The sequence below is a fragment of the Scyliorhinus torazame genome, chromosome 7 (assembly GCF_047496885.1).
Source record: "Scyliorhinus torazame isolate Kashiwa2021f chromosome 7, sScyTor2.1, whole genome shotgun sequence".
Lineage (NCBI taxonomy): Eukaryota > Metazoa > Chordata > Chondrichthyes > Carcharhiniformes > Scyliorhinidae > Scyliorhinus > Scyliorhinus torazame.
This window is the reverse complement of record NC_092713.1, coordinates 119,026,032-119,043,560: the sequence shown is the minus strand read 5'-3', so window position 1 is coordinate 119,043,560 and position 17,529 is coordinate 119,026,032. Positions and strand designations below refer to the sequence as shown.

Here is a 17,529-nt window from a genome sequence, read left to right as displayed (position 1 = left end):
TCGACTCCCACTCATATAACCAGAACGTACAGCTCCTAGATGCCTAGTGTCCATGGTGTTCTATCTGAGGGCCAGTCAAAGCTTTTAGGAAGGAAAATTGGAGAGGGAGTGATGTAGGGGAGGGGGGGGGGGGGGGGGGGAGAGAGAGAGAGAGAGAGAGAGAGAGAGAGCGAGAGAAGGATGAAGAAATAGAAGAAACTAAATAAAACGCCCTTTAAAACATTGAAAACTGGAGGTAGTTTGCAATTGACGTACCCTGTCCAGAATCAACTGGAAATGTACTTTCATTCTCAATCTCACACTGTGCCTATCTCAGCACTGGGACTCATTGACCTTTAGAAGGCCGCTGACACGTGGCATGTGGTGCAGTGGTTAGCACTGGGACTGCGGCGCTGAGGACCTGGGTTCGAATCCCAGCCCTGGGTCACTGTCCATGTGGAGTTTGCACATTCTCCCCATGTCTGCGTGGATCTCACCCCCACAACCCAAAGATGTGCAGGGTAGGTGGATTGGCCGTGCTAAATTGCACCTTAATTGGGAAAAAAAATAATTGGATACTCCAAATTTAAAAAAAAGGCTGCTGCCATATTGCCCTCCTGTAAAGGTTGTATACGGTTTCTCACTAATATGCTTGTATATTAAAATGTTTACAACATGAAAGTCAACCACAGTATTAAACACTTGTCAGATTTCTTGCCCAAAATATGGTCTGTCCGATAGTGAGCGGCATCTTCAAATAAACCCTCTTCAGAAACTCAACCATCTCAATCGAAGCGCAATCGAGTCAAAGTTTGGAAGAAATGTGATTTTTTAAAAAGAGGAAAGGTTAGAAAAACGGTTTAAGGATTTGTTTATATCAACATGTTAGGTATCTGGTGGAAACAGAGAAATAACTGCAAATTACCATGATATGGAAAGAATTAATAACAGGAAATGGAACCTGTGTGTAATACAGAACTTTATTTTTGAAAAACTGTAAGAACCACTTTAATCATTGATTGATTGATTTCAAATTAGATTTTTTTTCACTTTAAAACATTACAATTTCCCTTTAAGACACAGCAACATTAATTAGATTTTATTTTTTTTTAAACCCCAGGTAACTTTAGTTAAAAATTAAATCATTAACTTTAGCAAATCGGAGGGTCAGTACCCTGGCTGGCCTATACATCAGTGTCAGCCCCTGTTCTCTTGAACACTGAACGCCGCGTGTAATGTACAGAGAATGCCTTGGCCAGGAGACTGCGCTTGGCAACCGACTAATGGAACAATTAAACAGCAAGAGCCTGTGCCCAGCGCTCAAGTGGCCAGGATAAGACCCCAGGCAGCAGCTAAGGTGCTGTGCAGAAACTTTCCCTGGGGACAGGCGGGGATACGCGGAGATGGGGGGAAGCTGTGAGGTTGGATAAACCTGAACAGAGGAGGAATCGAGTCGAAAATCGAATAGCGATGGCACTTTTTTCTTGAGAAAAGCGATTCATCCAAATTGGCACCATTAATGCACTGTCAAATAAAGCGTGGCATCCGAGGTTTGTTAAAACCCCCTTTGCAAACTTCGGACCAACGAAAGGGACGGAAAGATTCGGATGAATTAAACTTGGAAGTGCAGGAAATATCCAAAACGGAAACAATCAAATGGATCACCGCGCAGAATACTTCATTAAATTTATCAGCAACTGATTTAATAAAAAATACAATTTTTTAAAAACCACGATGGGCTGTAAAATGCAAGAAACAACCCTCCTTTGCTGGTCCGGAATTACAGGATGTTCTTTCCAAACTGCTGCAAGTTGTGCGCTCAAACCAGGCGCTGGCCCCAGGTTCAAATCGCCCTTCAGGTCCGTTTAAACTGGGTTCCAGTTTTGTCAGGGAGCCGAGGAGCCTCTTGTTAACTGTGGGAGATGATCAGTAGTTGTGCCCGAGGTTAAAGGTGGTGCTTCTTGTTAACTGTGGGAGATGATCAGTAGTTGTGCCCGAGGTTAAAGGTGGCGCCTCTTGTTAACTGTGGGAGATGATCAGTGGATGTGCCCGAGGTTAAAGGTGGCGCTTCTTGTTAACTGTGGGAGATGATCAGTGGATGAGCCCGAGGTTAAAGGTGGTGCTTCTTGTTAACTGTGGGAGATGATCAGTGGATGTGCCCGAGGTTAAAGGTGGCGCTTCTTGTTAACTGTGGGAGATGATCAGTGGATGTGCCCGAGGTTAAAGGTGGTGCTTCTTGTTAACTGTGGGAGATGATCAGTGGATGCGCCCGAGGTTAAAGGCGGCGCCTCTTGTTAACTGTGGGAGATGATCAGTAGTTGTGCCCGAGGTTAAAGGTGGTGCCTCTTGTTAACTGTGGGAGATGATCAGTAGTTGTGCCCGAGGTTAAAGGTGGTGCCTCTTGTTAACTGTGGGAGATGATCAGTGGATGCGCCCGAGGTTAAAGGTGGCGCCTCTTGTTAACTGTGGGAGATGATCAGTAGTTGTGCCCGAGGTTAAAGGTGGTGCCTCTTGTTAACTGTGGGAGATGATCAGTAGTTGTGCCCGAGGTTAAAGGTGGTGCCTCTTGTTAACTGTGGGAGATCATCAGTGGCTGTGCCCGAGGTTAAAGGTGGTGGCTGTGGGCTGGGTTTATTCCTGGTACACGGCAAATACCAGACAGAGAGCGAATAGAGAATCATTCTGGAAGCAAAATTCTGCGAATGTGTCCACGTTGGGACTCCAGACGGCGCGGCTGCAACAAGACAGATCGGAGGCTGTGGCCGCTCCTAGGACCAAGTAGCAGACAATCTTGTACCTCTCGTAGCCCAGGGCTTTCACTGCCTTCTTCACCCCCTCGGCCAACTCCACTGCTGCCAGCGCCGAGCCCTGCGGCTCGTATTTGGCATCCTTCAGCCTGCCCTCCAGCACGGTGCGAATCGCAGCCCGCGCCTCCTCCGCAGAGAAGGTCCTGGCCAGTTGCGGCTCGTACATGTTACCAGCCGGGCTGTCCGTGCTGAAATGGCTGGTGCCCGGGTTCGAGCGCTGGCTCTGGGTCAACCTGTGATCTTTCGCTCGCTTCTTTCCCTTGCCCCTCTTGAGCAGGGCACTGCTCTGCTGCAGCTCGCAGCCCGCAGCGCCAGAAGTCCATCCTTTGGAGATGTGTCCGCTCCAGATCTTGGCGAAGCGCACTGCTTCGAAACTGCTGCATTTCTTCAGTCGTTCAGCCTCCCCGAAGCTCCAGCTTCCCATTGCTTCACTGTAAGGGGGGCGGGGGGGTCTGCGGTGGAGAGCGGGTCGAGCTGGCTGACTTAGTTATCTGGCTGATCCATAGCCACTGGGATGGATTTAACCCTTCGAAGGCCAACTGGAGCGGTTGAGAGTGGGATCGAGCCTCGCCGCGATACTGCTGAAGTAACCGAATACCGAGGCAGGAAGGAGGGATGTTTGAATTCAGACTATATCTGGGAGGAGCACTTGGCAGGGGCTGGCCTGTGGGCGGGTTGAGAAAATGAATTGAACAACCTGCTCCTCAGATCACAGTGTACTGACCTGCTGGCTGAAGTCACTCTCTCCACTGTTTTGACTCCCCCAAACATGAATCCACTTGTTTATAACCTGTCCAAATAGTACAGAGAATCAATTTCAAACGAAACAATATACCAAACATGTACATGTAACTGTGCAGATCACCCATTGCACAATAATTAAGCGTTGAAATGAAAACACACCTATTTGACCGGGCTGTATACATACCAGTAAGTCAGATGCTTAAAATCGGAAATAAAACAGCAAATGTTGGAACTATCAGCAGGTCAGGCAGCCTCTATGGAGAGCGAAACTCTGTTAACCTTTCAGGCCAATTACTTTTCCAATGCTGTTCCTCATCTGTAATGATCTTACCTTCTTGTTCTGTATCCATTGCCACCATATAGGCCATTCAAATAGTTGTTCAAAAAAATCCTGCTAAGGTGTTGACTTATTAAAAAAATACCCAGTTCCTTTTTTTCCCCAATTAAGGGGCAATTTATCGTGGCCAATCCACCTACCCTGCACATCTTTGGTTGTAGGGGTGCGACCCACGCAGACACCGGGAGAATGTGCAAACTCCACACAGACAGTGACCCAGGTCCAGAATCGAACCCGGGTCCTCGTTCAGTTCTGTGAGTCAGCAGTGCTAACCACTGCGCCCCCTAAGGCATTGACTCTCGACAATTAATCATGAAAGGCTTTTCATTCTTCTTCACTTCGACCAGCAATCATTACACAATTCATAATTGAGTGGCGATTGCATTCGCTATTGGAGCCTGACCCAGTCCTAACCCCAACATCTCACATACACACTTGTGGCACAGGGCAATAGCAATAAAGACCAATTGCAACATCTGGTGTAGATGAGGGTAGTGCAGTTGATGTAGTCTACATTGACTTCAGTAAGGCATTTGCCAAGGTACCGCATGGGAGACTTGATTGATTGATATTTATTGTCACATGATGTATCGAAGTACAGTGAAAAGTATTTTTCTGCGGCCAAGGGAATGTACACAGTACGTACATAGTAGACAAAAGAATAATCAACAGAATACATTGACAGTGGTGCATCAACAAATAGTGATTAATTACAGTGCGGAACAAGGCCAAACAAGAGCAGCATAGGACGGCATGAATAGTGTTCTTGACTGATTAATGCGGTAAGTGCCCATGAGATCCGGGGTAATTTGGATCCAAAATTGGCTCAGTGACATGAGGCAAAGTTGAAGGTTGTTTCTGTGACTGTAAGCCTGTGTCCAATGGTGTACCACCATGTCCCTTGCTGTTTGTAGTGTACATTAATGATCTAGACATAAATGTGGGTGGTATAATCGCTAAGTTCGCAGATGACATGAAAATTATCGAGACTAGCCTTAGGTTAGAGGATGATATAGACGGTCTGGCCAGATGGGCAGAACAGTGGCAAATGGAATTTAACCCTAATTACCCAGCCGATGGTCTTGCTCAGAGTTAACTGAGGGCTTGAAAGGAGGCCAAAGACTAAACTGAATTGAAGGCCTCAATGAAGTGACAGCATGTCAGCACACCGGCAAAAAGTACTTCTCGTTAATTCTGATCTTCCATAGAAAGAGGAATAGGCCATTTAGCCCCTCAAGCCTGCTATCCTATTCCCATAGATCATGATTTACAATCTATATGAATGACTTGGATACAGGGATAGAAGGATCTATAGGTAAATTTGAGATGACACAAAAATAGGTGGGACAGAAAGTTGCAATGATGAAATAAGAACCTTACAAATGGATATAGATAGGTTAGGAGCGTGGGCCAAAATGTGGCAGATGGAGTTTAACTTGGATAAGTGTGAGGTCATGCATTTTGGTCGAAAAAATGGAAAGGCAACTTATTATCTAAATGGGGCGAGCCTTTGGGGTGCTCCAATGCAGAGGGATCTAGGTGTCCTCGTGCATGAGTCACAGAAAACGAGCATGCAAGGGTGGCATGTGGTGCAGTGGTTAGCACTGGGACTGCGGCGCTGAGGACCCGGGTTCGAATCCTGGCCCTGGGTCACTGTCCGTGTGGAGTTTTCACATTCTCCCCATGTCTGCGTGGGTTTCACCCCCAAAACCCAAAGGTTAGGTGGATTGGCTACGCTAAATTACCTCTTAATTGGAAAAATATATATAATTGGGCACTCTAAATTTATTTAAAAAAAGAAAACGAGCGTGCCGGTGCAGCAGATAATAAGGAACACAAACAGAATGTTGGCATTTATAGCTAAAGGAATTGAGTATAAAGGTAAGGAAGTGTTGTTGCAACTTTACAAGACTTTGGTAAGACCACACCTGGAGTCTTGGTCTCCTGTGATGGATATCACGTTCACTGCAGAATTCGGATTAAAACATAAGGCAGTAATACATACAGCATTCTGATTCAAGATGGAATAAAACCACTCCAGCTAAAGGTCAGATAGAGGTTGCCTCCTGATGGGAGAGACTCCAAGCTGGTTCCAAGGACTCATTAGTATCAAACAATTAAAGCCTTTTCTTTGGCATGCAGGCAGGGAAGGCCCCGGGGCCAGATGGGTTCCCGGTTGCGTTTTACAGGAAATACGTGGATCTGCTGGGCCCGTTGCTAGTGAGGACTTTCAATAAGGCAAGGGAGGGGGGGCGCTGATCTCTCTGATCCTGAAGCGGGACAAGGACCCACTGCAATGTGGGTCGTATAGACCGATCTCGCTCCTCAATGTGGATGCTAAGTTGCTGGCAAAAGTGCTGGCTACGAGAATTGAGGACTGTGTCCCGGGGGTGATTCATGAGGACCAGACGGGATTTGTAAAGGGCAGGCAGCTAAACACCAATGTGCGGAGGCTCCTAAACGTGATTATGATGCCCTCGGTGGAGGGAGAAGCGGAGGTAGTGGCAGCTATGGACGCGGAGAAGGCCTTCGACCGGGTGGAGTGGGAGTATCTTTGGGAAGTGCTGCGGAGGTTTGGGTTCGGGGAGGGGTTCATCAGCTGGGTCAGGTTGCTATATAGAGCCCTGGTGGCAAGTGCGGCTACGAATCGGCGGAGGTCGGAGTACTTTCGGCTGTACCGAGGGACGAGGCAGGGGTGCCCCCTGTCCCCCTTGTTGTTTGCATTGGCAATTGAGCCTCTGGCCATGGCACTAAGGGAGTCCAGGAAATGGAGGGGACTGGTCCGAGGGGGAGAGGAACATCGGGTGTCGCTATATGCGGACGACCTGTTGCTGTACGTGGCAGATCCAGTGGAGGGTATGGCGGAGGTCATGCGGATCCTAAGGGAGTTTGGAGACTTCTCGGGGTATAAGCTCAATGTAGGGAAAAGTGAGCTCTTTGTGGTGCATCCAGGGGACCAGGGAAAGGGGATAGATGACCTACCGTTGAAGAGGGAGGAAAGGAGCTTTCGGTACTTAGGGATCCAGGTGGCTGGGAGTTGGGGGCCCTGCACAAACTCAATTTGACGCGGTTGGTGGAGCAGATGGAGGAGGATTTCAAAAGATGGGATGTGCTGCCACTCTCGCTAGCAGGCAGGGTGCAGTCGGTTCAAATGATGGTCCTCCCGAGGTTTCTCTTTGTGTTCCTGTAACTTCCCATTATGATTCCCAAGGCCTTTTTCAAATGGGTAGGTAGGAGCATCATGGGTTTTGTGTGGGCAAATAAGACCCCGAGGGTAAAGAGGGTGTTTCTGGAGCGTAGTAGGGACAGGGAGGGCTGGCTCTGCCAAATTTGTGCGGCTATTGTGCGGCTGCAATGTGGCGATGATCCATAAGAGGGTAATGGAGGGAGAAGGGGTGGCGTGGAAGAGGTTGGAGATAGCGTCCTGTGTGGGCATGAGCCTGAGGGCGCTGGCGACGGCACCGCTGCCGCTCTCGCCAACAAGGTACACCACGAGTCCGGTGGTGGCGGCGACGTTGAAGATCTGGGGGCAGTGGAGACGACACAGGGACGAGGTGGGAGCCTCGATTTGGTCCCCGATTCGGGAGAACCATCGGTTCGTCCCAGGAAGGATGGATGGGGGGTTTCGGAGCTGGCATCGGGCAGGGATTAGAAGAATGGGGGACCTGTTTATAGATGGGACGTTTGCGAGCCTAGGGGTGCTGGAGGAGAAGTTTGGGTTACCCCCGGGAAATGCTTTCAGGTATATGCAAGTGAGGGCGTTTGTGAGGCGGCAGGTGAGGGAATTCCCGCTGCTCCCGGCACAGGGGACTCAGGACAGGGTGATTTCGGGTGTATGGGTTGGAGAAGGCAGGGTTTTGGCGATCTACAAGGAGCTGAAAGAAGAGGAGGAGGCCTCGGTGGAGGAGTTAAAGGGCAAGTGGGAGGAGGAGCTTGGGGAGGAGATAGATGAGGGTCTGTGGGCTGATGCCCTGAGTAGGGTTAATTCTTCCTCCTCTTGTGCCAGGCTCAGCCCAATACAATTCAAGGTTATTCACAGAGCGCATATGTCAGGAGCGAGGTTGAGTAGGTTCTTTGGGGTGGAGGACAGATGTGGGAGGTGCTCGGGAAGCCCGGCGAATCACGTCCACATGTTCTTGTCGTGCCCGGCACTGGATGGGTTTTGTAGGGGTTTCGCGAGGACTATGTCCAAGGTGGTGAAAATCCAGGTCAAGCCGAGTTGGGGGTTGGCACTATTTGGGGTAACGGACAAGCCGGGAGTGCAGGAGGTGAAAGAGGCCGGTATCCTGGCCTTTGCGTCCCTGGTAGCCCTGCGGAGGATCTTGCTATTATGGAAGGACGCAAAACCCCCCAGTGTGGAAGCCTGGATAAATGACATGGCAGGGTTCATTAAGCTGGAGAGGATAAAGTTTGCCTTACGATGGTCTGTGCAGGGGTTCTTCAGGCGGTGACAACCGTTCCTAGACTATCTCGAGGAGCGTTAGGAGGAGGTCAGCAGCAGCAGCAACGTGAGGGAGGAGGGGGGTCTCTTTCGGGGGGGGGGAATTCGGATGGGTGGGGGGCTTCCCTATGGGTATCTTTGAATGTCATATGGGGGAAACCCAATGTATAAGTTTTGTATAATTTTTGACTGTTGTGTTGTTTCTCTTTCTTTTTGTTATGGGGGGGGGGGGGGGGGGGGGGATGTTTGTTAAAAATTTTGCTGGAAAATTTGAATAAACATAATTTTTTTAAAAAGCCTTTTCATTGTTAGACCATAAATCCTTTGAGACGAACTCCCCTCCCGAGAAGTATTAAAAAATACAAGGACAGGGAACGCTTAGATACACAAATCCTTCCCTAACTATACCCCTTGACACTTAGGATAACACCCTCACGGCCAAGGTGATGGCGACGAGGATAGAGGACTGTGTCCCTGGGGTGGTGCATGATGATCAAACGGGGTTTGTTAAAGGGAGGCAATTGAATGCTAATATACGGAGGCTGCTGGGGGTGATGATGATGCCCTCACCGGAGGGGGAGGCGGAGATAGTGGTGGCGATGGATGCAGAGAAAGTATTTGATAGAGTGGAGTGGGACTACCTGTGGGAAGTACTGAGTAGATTTGGATTTGGAGAGGGGTTCATTAGATGGGTTCAGCTCCTGTACAGGGCCCCGGTGGCAAGTGTGATTACAAATAGGCAACGATCTGATCACTTCCGACTATATAGGGGTACAAGACAGGGATGTCCCTGTTACTGTTTGCGTTGGCAATTGAGCCATTGTCCATAGCGCTGAGGGGCTCTAGGAAGTGGAGGGGAGTACTTAGAGGAGGAGAAGAGTATCGGGTGTCATTATACGCGGATGATTTGTTGTTGTATGTCGTGGACCCAGTGGAGGGGATGCCTGAGATAATGCAGACACTCAGGGAGTTTGGAGAATTTTCAGGATATAAATTGAATATGGGGAAGAGTGAACTGTTTGTGATGCACCCCGGGGAACAGGGCAGGGGAATAGACGATTTACCGTTGAGGAGGGTAATAAGAGATTTCCGGTATTTAGGGATCCAGGTGGCCAGGAACTGGGGAACCTTGCATAAGCTTAACTTGGCACGACTGGTAGAGCAGATGGAAGAGGACTTTAGGAGGTGGGACATGGCGCCCCTGTCATTGGCGGGCAGGGTGCAGGCGGTTAAAATGGTGGTCCTTCCGAGGTTTCTTTTTGTGTTCCAGTGCCTCCCTGTACTGATTACAAAGGCCTTTTTTAAGAAGGTGGACAAGAGTATTATGAGCTTTGTGTGGGCTGGAAAGACCCCAAGAGTAAAGAGGGGGTTCCTGCAGTGCAGTAGGGACAGAGGGGGACTGGCACTGCCGAGTCTAAGTGATTATTATTGGGCCGCCAACGTGTCAATGATATGTAAGTGGATGAGGGAAGGGGAAGGAAAGGCGTGGAAAAGACTGGAGATGGCGTCCTGTAGGGGAACTAGCTTAAAAGCACTGGCGACGGCGCCGTTGCCGTTCTCCCCGAAAAAATACACCACAAACCCAGTGGTGGTGGCAACTCTGAAAATTTGGGGGCAGTGGAGACGACATAAAGGAGTGACGGGTGCCTCAGTGTGGTCCCCGATAAGGAACAACCATAGGTTCGTCCCGGGAAGGATAGATGGGGGATTTAAATCTTGGCAGCGAGCAGGAATTGCGAAATTGAAGGACTTGTTCTTAGACGGGACATTCGCGAGTCTGGGAGTACTGACAGAAAAATATGGGTTGCCACCTGGGAATGCATTTCGCTATATGCAAGTGAGGGCATTTGTGAGGCAACAGGTGAGGGAATTTCCGCAGCTCCCGGCGCAAGAGATCCAGGACAGAGTGATTTCGGGGACATGGGTGGGTGAGGGTAGGGTGTCAGATATATATAGGGAAATGAGAGACGAGGGGGAGACGATGGTAGAAGAGCTGAAGGGAAAATGGGAGGAGGAGCTGGGGGAAGAGATTGAGGAGGGGCTGTGGGCAGATGGCCTAAATAGGGTAAGCTCTTTGTCCTCGTGTGCCAGGCTCAGCCTGATACAATTCAAGGTTCTACACAAGGCGCATATGATGGGAGCAAGGCTGAGTAGATTTTTTGGAGTGGAGGATAGGTGCGGGAGATGCGCGGGAAGCCCGGCGAACCGCACACACATGTTTTGGTCATGTCCGGTATTGCATGTGTTCTGGGTGGGTGTGGCAAAAGTGATTTCAAAGGTGGTGGGAGTCCGGGTCGAACCAGGCTGGGGGTTGGCTATATTTGGGGTTGCAGATGAGCCGGGAGTGCAGGAGGCGAGAGAGGCCGATGTTTTGGCCTTTGCGTCCCTAGTAGCCCGGCGAAGGATTCTACTTATGTGGAAAGAAGCTAAACCCCCGGGCGTGGAGGCCTGGATAAACGACATGGCAGGGTTTATAAAATTGGAGCAGATAAAGTACGCACTAAGAGGTTCGGCTCAAGGGTTCATCAGGCGGTGGTAACCGTTCCTCGACTATCTCGCAGAGCGATAAGGGAAAATAGGAAAGGTAGCAGCAGCAACCCAGGGGGGAGGGGGGGAGGGGGGAGGGCTCATTTGGGTCCTCAGGAGTTTTATGTGTGTGTTTATATATTAGTTATTTATATTTGATTTCACAAAGTTACTATTTTAGTTACTATTTCTGTTGTTTCTTATTTTGTTGTTGGCAGTTGCCGTTAGTTAGCATATTATTTATTTAAAAAACGATCAATGTATATATTATTACAAAGTTGTAAAATGGGAAATTTTTGTTTGATCGAAAAACTTTAATAAAATATATTTTTAAAAAGATAACACCCTCACAAAAGTGTCTGTTTTGATATCTGGAAAGAATGTCACCCAGACGAGAAGCAGGCACCAACCAGTGCCTCCCTTGCCAATATATCTTAGAACCCTGGACAATTACACAAACACTACAAACTATTAAAAGATCTATCAGTGATAGTACATCCAATTAGCCATTTGGCTATAGGTAATTAACCAACAATAAATGCCAAGATAACAAATGCCTTCCTGAACCGATAAGCAAGTTTAATGTATAAAAGGAGGAGGCATTTTAGCAGAAGCTAGAGTTCTCTCTCTCTCTGACCCCTCTTCTTAGGGCGAAAGTCAGTTGGTTCTCAAGAAGCTTGTCTCGTCGCACAAAACCTAGTGTAAATATGGTTTTTAACTTCTTAGAAATGTACTAAGAAACTGATAGAGATGCTTTAAGGATTTTTCCATGTTTAGATATGTTAGTAGATAACTAGAAGGACTGTTTAGTCCACTTATACTTTAACTCTGCAATTCAGTATGTATCTATTGGTAGTATTTTCACAATAAAGATACTTTAATTAAAATCATACTGTGTGAAAATTAATCTCGAGGTTGAATTCCTAGACACTCATTTAGGACAGGACCCACGACCTCAAGAGGTATCGATTTAGTTATGAATGATGAATCTGAGCTCTCCCTGTAGAAAGTAATTGAAATCCTGTTTAACTGTCTGAGACCCGGGAACGCATTCTCCCTTCGTGAGATCTATTCTGAGTCTTGGCAGGAAAACAGGTTTCCCTCTTTTAATGGGTTAACCTAGGGCATAGGTTGGTAATAGAGTATCAGGTCTGGAATAACCTAAATCCACGACAGTTGGCGCCCAAAACGTGAGGCAATATTAATATCCTCATAAAAATATTAAATATTAAAAAGTAATATTTAAAAATAAAGCAGACAAAAACGGTGTGATCCCTAAAATAGAAAGCTTTCGAACCTGTAAACATGGCAAATACCCCAAATGTGGGAAGAATATACAAAGTTGCCCGAGGAATAAATGAACTAATAAATGGAACTGCCCTATTCCAAGTTGCAGACAATTAATTGTTTACCCTGAAAATTTTAAAACAAAGGCACATCCATAGAACTGGATGCTGCATGTTATTAAAGCAGAAGTCTCTCAAAAGGTTAACAGCAGCCAAAAGTTAAAGACTACAGACAGTGCTTATCACATAGGCCTTGAGATAACAGGCAGCCTGTGGTGTAATCGGATACCTTTCTTTTGAGTCAGTGAAACTCCAGCAAAGTTGAGTTTTGAATTAATTAAAGGAAACCAGTGGATTTCTCCACCTCTTTGATAAAAGTTAATTATTTTAGCAAGCAATTGATTGAAATTGCCAGAATCTTAAGTTTGAATTACTTGAAATAATGTTTATTTCATCTTATTTGTGAATTAATAGAAACTTAAAGAAACTCACTGACTCCATTTTAAAAAGTGTAAATCTGGAGATGACAGTTGACTTTGCTCCGGTATAAATCACCGCAGCTAACTGCTCCCTCATTGATAGCAGCCAACATTTTTGTGAATGTAAGAAAAACTTGTTAAAAGAAAAATTGTTAAGATAAAGAATTAATTAAGTTGTAAAAGTTATACAAGTTTGTGTTAAGCAAATCTTAAATTCAGTTCTGAGTTGAGATCAGAACTAAGCTTGCAGTTTGCAGTAATTCAATTTGAATTTTCAAACATTTTAAGTTTTAAAAGAAAACTGGCAAAAACCTTTGTCAAGTAACAAAAATTGCCATTGGTTATAAATAGGCAAATAAATAAATAAGAAGAGAGCTAAAAGATAGTGGACTCATAGCAGCAAATGATTTAAAAGACAATCTCCTAAAAGTGATAACTGTAAATCACAGTGACCTCAGTCACATAAATGACAATTACTCTCAGGAGGATTCTCCTCGACAACAACAACAGACACAGCTACCCCCTAGAAATAGAATTCCAAATTCCAGCTATTACGGTAGCCAGTGGGAAAATCAAGGACAGACTCCCCGCACACCTAAAAGACAGGGAGGAAATGGAAATCGCCAGAGTCAAACACCCAAAGTCCAGCAGACTCCAACACATGCCCGGACTAATATGGTAAAAAATAAACAACCAGGGAATTCCCACCATCAGATTAAACAACAAGAAATTGACTCACCTAGCCCACGGCATAGGAATCATTACCCTTACGTAGATGTTAAAATCAGGAATTTATTTGGAACAGCATTAATTGATACAGGATCAGACATTTCAATTGTAGATCCTCAAGTAAACTCCAAGTGTCAGCTAAAAGGCCCCCCGAGATGAAATTGAAATAGTGGGTATAGCAGGACAATCACTGTCTGTGCGGAGTCTACACATCCTCCCCGTGTGTGCGTGTGTTTCCTCCGGGTGCTCCGGTTTCCTCCCACAGTCCAAAGATGTGCAGGTTAGGTGGATTGGCCATGATAAATTGCCCTTAGTGTCCAAAATTGCCCTTAGTGTTGGGTGGGGTTACTGGGTTATGGGGTTACTGGGTTATGGGGATAGGGTGGCGGTGTTGACCTTGGGTGGGGTGCTCTTTCTAAGAGCCGGTGAAGACTCGATGGGCCGAATGGCCTCCTTCTGCACTGTAAATTCTATGAATCTATGAAGATATGGGTTTTGTCAGATGAGGAGAGATTGAACAGTTCAAGCCTCTCCTCTCTAGTGTTTAGAAGAATGAAGGGAGATCTAATGGAGGTATACAAGATGCTAAACGATCTGGATCAAGTGGAGCTGATGCTTCCTCTTGTGCGGCAGTCTAAAACGAGAGTTCATAATCTTAGAATAAGAGGTAGCAAATTTAAAACAGATTTGAGGAAAAACTACTTCCCCCAAAGGGTTGTGAATCTGTGGAATCCATTGCCCCAGACTGCGGTGGATGCAGGGACAGTGAATAAATTTAAGGAGGAGTTAGACAGATTTTTAATTGGTAATGGGTTGAAAGGTTATGGAGAGCGGGCAGGACGGTGGAGTTGAGGCCAGGATGGAATCAGCTATGATCATATTGAGGGTGTTAGGCCCGGAGGCTAAATTGCCTACTCCTGCTCCTTGGTCATGTGTTCTAGGGAGGAGATGCTCCGGCTGATTTTGCAATCCAGCTCTTGCTCTGTAGCATTGTAGGTCGCAGATGAGGAACATATCAGCCATGATAGAATGGCGGAGCTGACTCGATGGGCCTAATGGCCTAATTCTGTTCCTATATCTTATGAACTTATGACTAATCTGTGCCTCAACTCTATTTACCTGCCTTTGCTCCCATTATACCCTTACCTAACAACCATCTATCCACTTCGATCTTGAAAGCTCCAATCATAAAAACAGAAAATCTGACGTTGAGGCCCTAGAACTGATCCCTGCCCACCACCATTTAAGTACCATGATTTCTTTCTGGATATCCCCAGAGTTTCCAATTCTTCATGACCCATTATATTCTGTGTGTGGCTCCTTTTCCCAAGTACTTCATTCATCACGAATCGGGAGCAGAATTATTATCTGATTTGATCTTCATCAGCTTAGGGCAGGCTTTTCGTGTGGGGGGCACATTTCAACATTTTTCTCACTCAAAGGGGCCAATAAGCAAATTTTGCAAAGGTAAAAGCTTAATAATAATAATAATCTTTCTTAGTGTCACAAGTAGGCTTACATTAACACTGTAATGAAGTTACTGTGAAAATCCCCCAGTCGCCACATGGCGGCGTCTGTTTCGGTATACTGAGGGAGAATTCAGAACGTCCAATTCACCTAACAACACGTTTTTTGGGATTTGTGGAAGGAAACCAGAGAACCCGGAGGAAACCCACGCAGACACGGGGCGAACTTGCAAACTCCACAAAGAGTGACCCAAGCAGTACGGTGCAATAATGGTTAGCACTGTTGTTTCACAGAACCAGGGTCCCAGGTTTGATTCCGAATTGGACATTCTGAATTCTCCCTCAGTGTACCCGAACAGGCCTGGGTGTGGCGACTAGAGGTTTTTCACAGTAAGTTCATTGCAGTGTTAATATAAGCCCACTTGTGACAATAATAAAGATTAATATTAGCCGGGAATCGAACCCGGGTCCCTGACGTTGTGAAGCAACAGTGCTAACTACTGTGTTGGCATGCAGCCCTTAGCACAACATTAAACATGGATTTAAGAAAAAATAGAATTATGAAAATATACAACTTGCTGAGTAAAATAACATTGGTAATAAAAAGAAGAGGAATATTAAAATGCAATAGTGTAAGTATGTGTGCATCTGGCACACTCCCAAGCTCAGGGTCCTCACTCAGTTCCCCTCACCCACTGAGTGTGGATGGGATTGTATTTTTGTGTGGGTGAGGGTGAATTAGAACAAGGATACTGGGAGTTAAGCAGACTTATGGACACATTCTGCCCCTGCACTCTCTACCCACCCCACATACATTCATGCATTCCTGACGCCAGTGGGGCCCACTCGGGAGGCCACTGGGCTGCCCCACCCCACATCTGGGCTCGTCGGCACCTGTGCTCCCTACTCCCCAGCCCTCTGCTCCATAGGCCCCAAACTCATTGTTGGTGTTCACTGCACCTGCAAACACATTCTCCCCCACATTTGGTGTTAGTAGTGAGCCTATCAGCAGCAAACTTCAAAAAGAAACAGCTTATGGTCCATACAGATTCTCCCATTTAAACTTATCTGTTTGAATGGCATTTTGAAAACTGGCTCCAGGGACCGCATAGAGGTGCTTTCAGGGCTGCATTTGGCCCTTGGGCTGTGTGTTGAACAAGACTTGATTAGGGGTACTTGACACAAAGACAACATGTACCTTTTGTAGCACCTGAGATCAGCTCAACTGAAAAGGAAATAAACATGGAAATCTCCCACTTATGATTCAGTCACAGACTCTTGAGTGTTATATTACCAACAGCTTTGCGCAGGTGAAGGAGACACATCCTGAGTGAGTGAGACACATCCAGAGTGGGAATTGGAACTTGGTAATTTGGTGCAGTGAGGTAATTCGGTGCAGAGTGGGAAAAGGTGCTTTTTCCCTACCGTTTTGTTCTCTTTCTTCTGGTCTGTAACTGTTAATCTGCAGGGAGAGAACCAGAGAGCATCCTGGGAAGGTAAGTGATTTTTATTTTTATTACCTTTTCAAATTGTGTGCGTGGGAGGGGGGGGGGGGGGAGACTGTAAGTAACATCACAGTAAAGCTGTGACCTGATTGGCTGGTTGGGAATCTGTTAAATTTGAAAAAAATAATAATATTGCAAAACAAATCTAATTGATTAACTTGATTAACTAGATAGAGGAGTAACTAAACGTGAGGGCAGTGGTCGGTATTTAGCATTTAATTTTACAGTAAAAATCATCTAGCGTCAGAGCCATATAGTTAATTGTAACTCAATCTAACAATAATTCAAGTGTTTATTTTAAATTAATTAATTAGTGCTTAAATGTCACTCAGCGGGGTGCAGTGCTCCAACTGTGAGACGTGGCAGATCTGTGACGCTTCCAGCGTTCCGGTCAACAACATCTGCAGCAAGTGTAACCAATGGCAGCTCCTCACAGACTGCGTGGTTCGGTTGGAGCAGCAATTGGATGCACTTAGGAGCACGTAGGTGGCGGAAAGCATCATAGATAGGAGTTATAGAGACGTGGTCACACCCAAGTTGCAGAGAGATGGGTGACCACCAGAAGGAGCAGGCAGTCAGTGCAGGAATTCCCCGTGATTGTCACCCTCTCGAACAGGTATACCGCTTTGGATACTGTTGGGGGGAATAGCCTATCAGGGGAAAACAGCAGCAGCCAGAGCAGTGCCACCACAGCTGGCTCTGATGTTCAGCAGGGAGGGTCAAAGCGCAGGAGAGCAATAGTCATAGGGGACTCTATAGTCCGGGGCACAGATAGGCGCTTCTGTGGATGTGAAAGAGACTCCAGGATGATATGTTACGTCCCTGGTGCCAGGGTCCAGGATGTCTCAGAATGGGTAGCGGGCATCCTGAAGGGGGAGGGCAAACAGGCAGAGGTTGTTGTACATATTGGTACTAATGATACTAATGATATAGGCAGGAAGGGGCATGAGGTCCTGCAGCAGGAGTTCAGGGAGCTAATCAGAAAGTTAAAAGACAGGACCTCTAGGGTTGTAATCTCGGGATTACTCCCTGTGCTTGGATTAGTACGTGGAACTATGATGTTGTTGCCATTACACAGACCTGGTTGAGGGAAGGGCAGGATTGGCAGCTAAATGTTCCAGGATTTAGATGTTTCAGGCGGGATAGAGGGGGATGTAAAAGGGGTGGCGGAGTTGCGCTACTGACGGAAAGTCATTGGCAAATAGGGTAAGGAAAATCCCAAGGCGTTTT

The 17,529-nt window shown here is 46.6% G+C and overlaps 1 protein-coding gene and 1 long non-coding RNA gene across 2 annotated transcripts in view; one reads left to right on the top strand and one right to left on the bottom strand.

Moving 5' to 3' along the window:
- The window catches only part of LOC140426514 (uncharacterized), a 64,628-nt gene that overhangs the window by 4,916 nt on the left and 42,183 nt on the right, over positions 1-17,529 (top strand). The window lies entirely within an intron of this gene.
- On the bottom strand, positions 941-3,401 carry LOC140426512 (dynein light chain Tctex-type protein 2B). Its single transcript, XM_072511381.1, has one exon. The coding sequence runs from the start codon at positions 3,208-3,210 to the stop codon at positions 2,611-2,613; it is 600 nt and encodes a 199-aa protein (XP_072367482.1). The 5' UTR covers positions 3,211-3,401; the 3' UTR covers positions 941-2,610.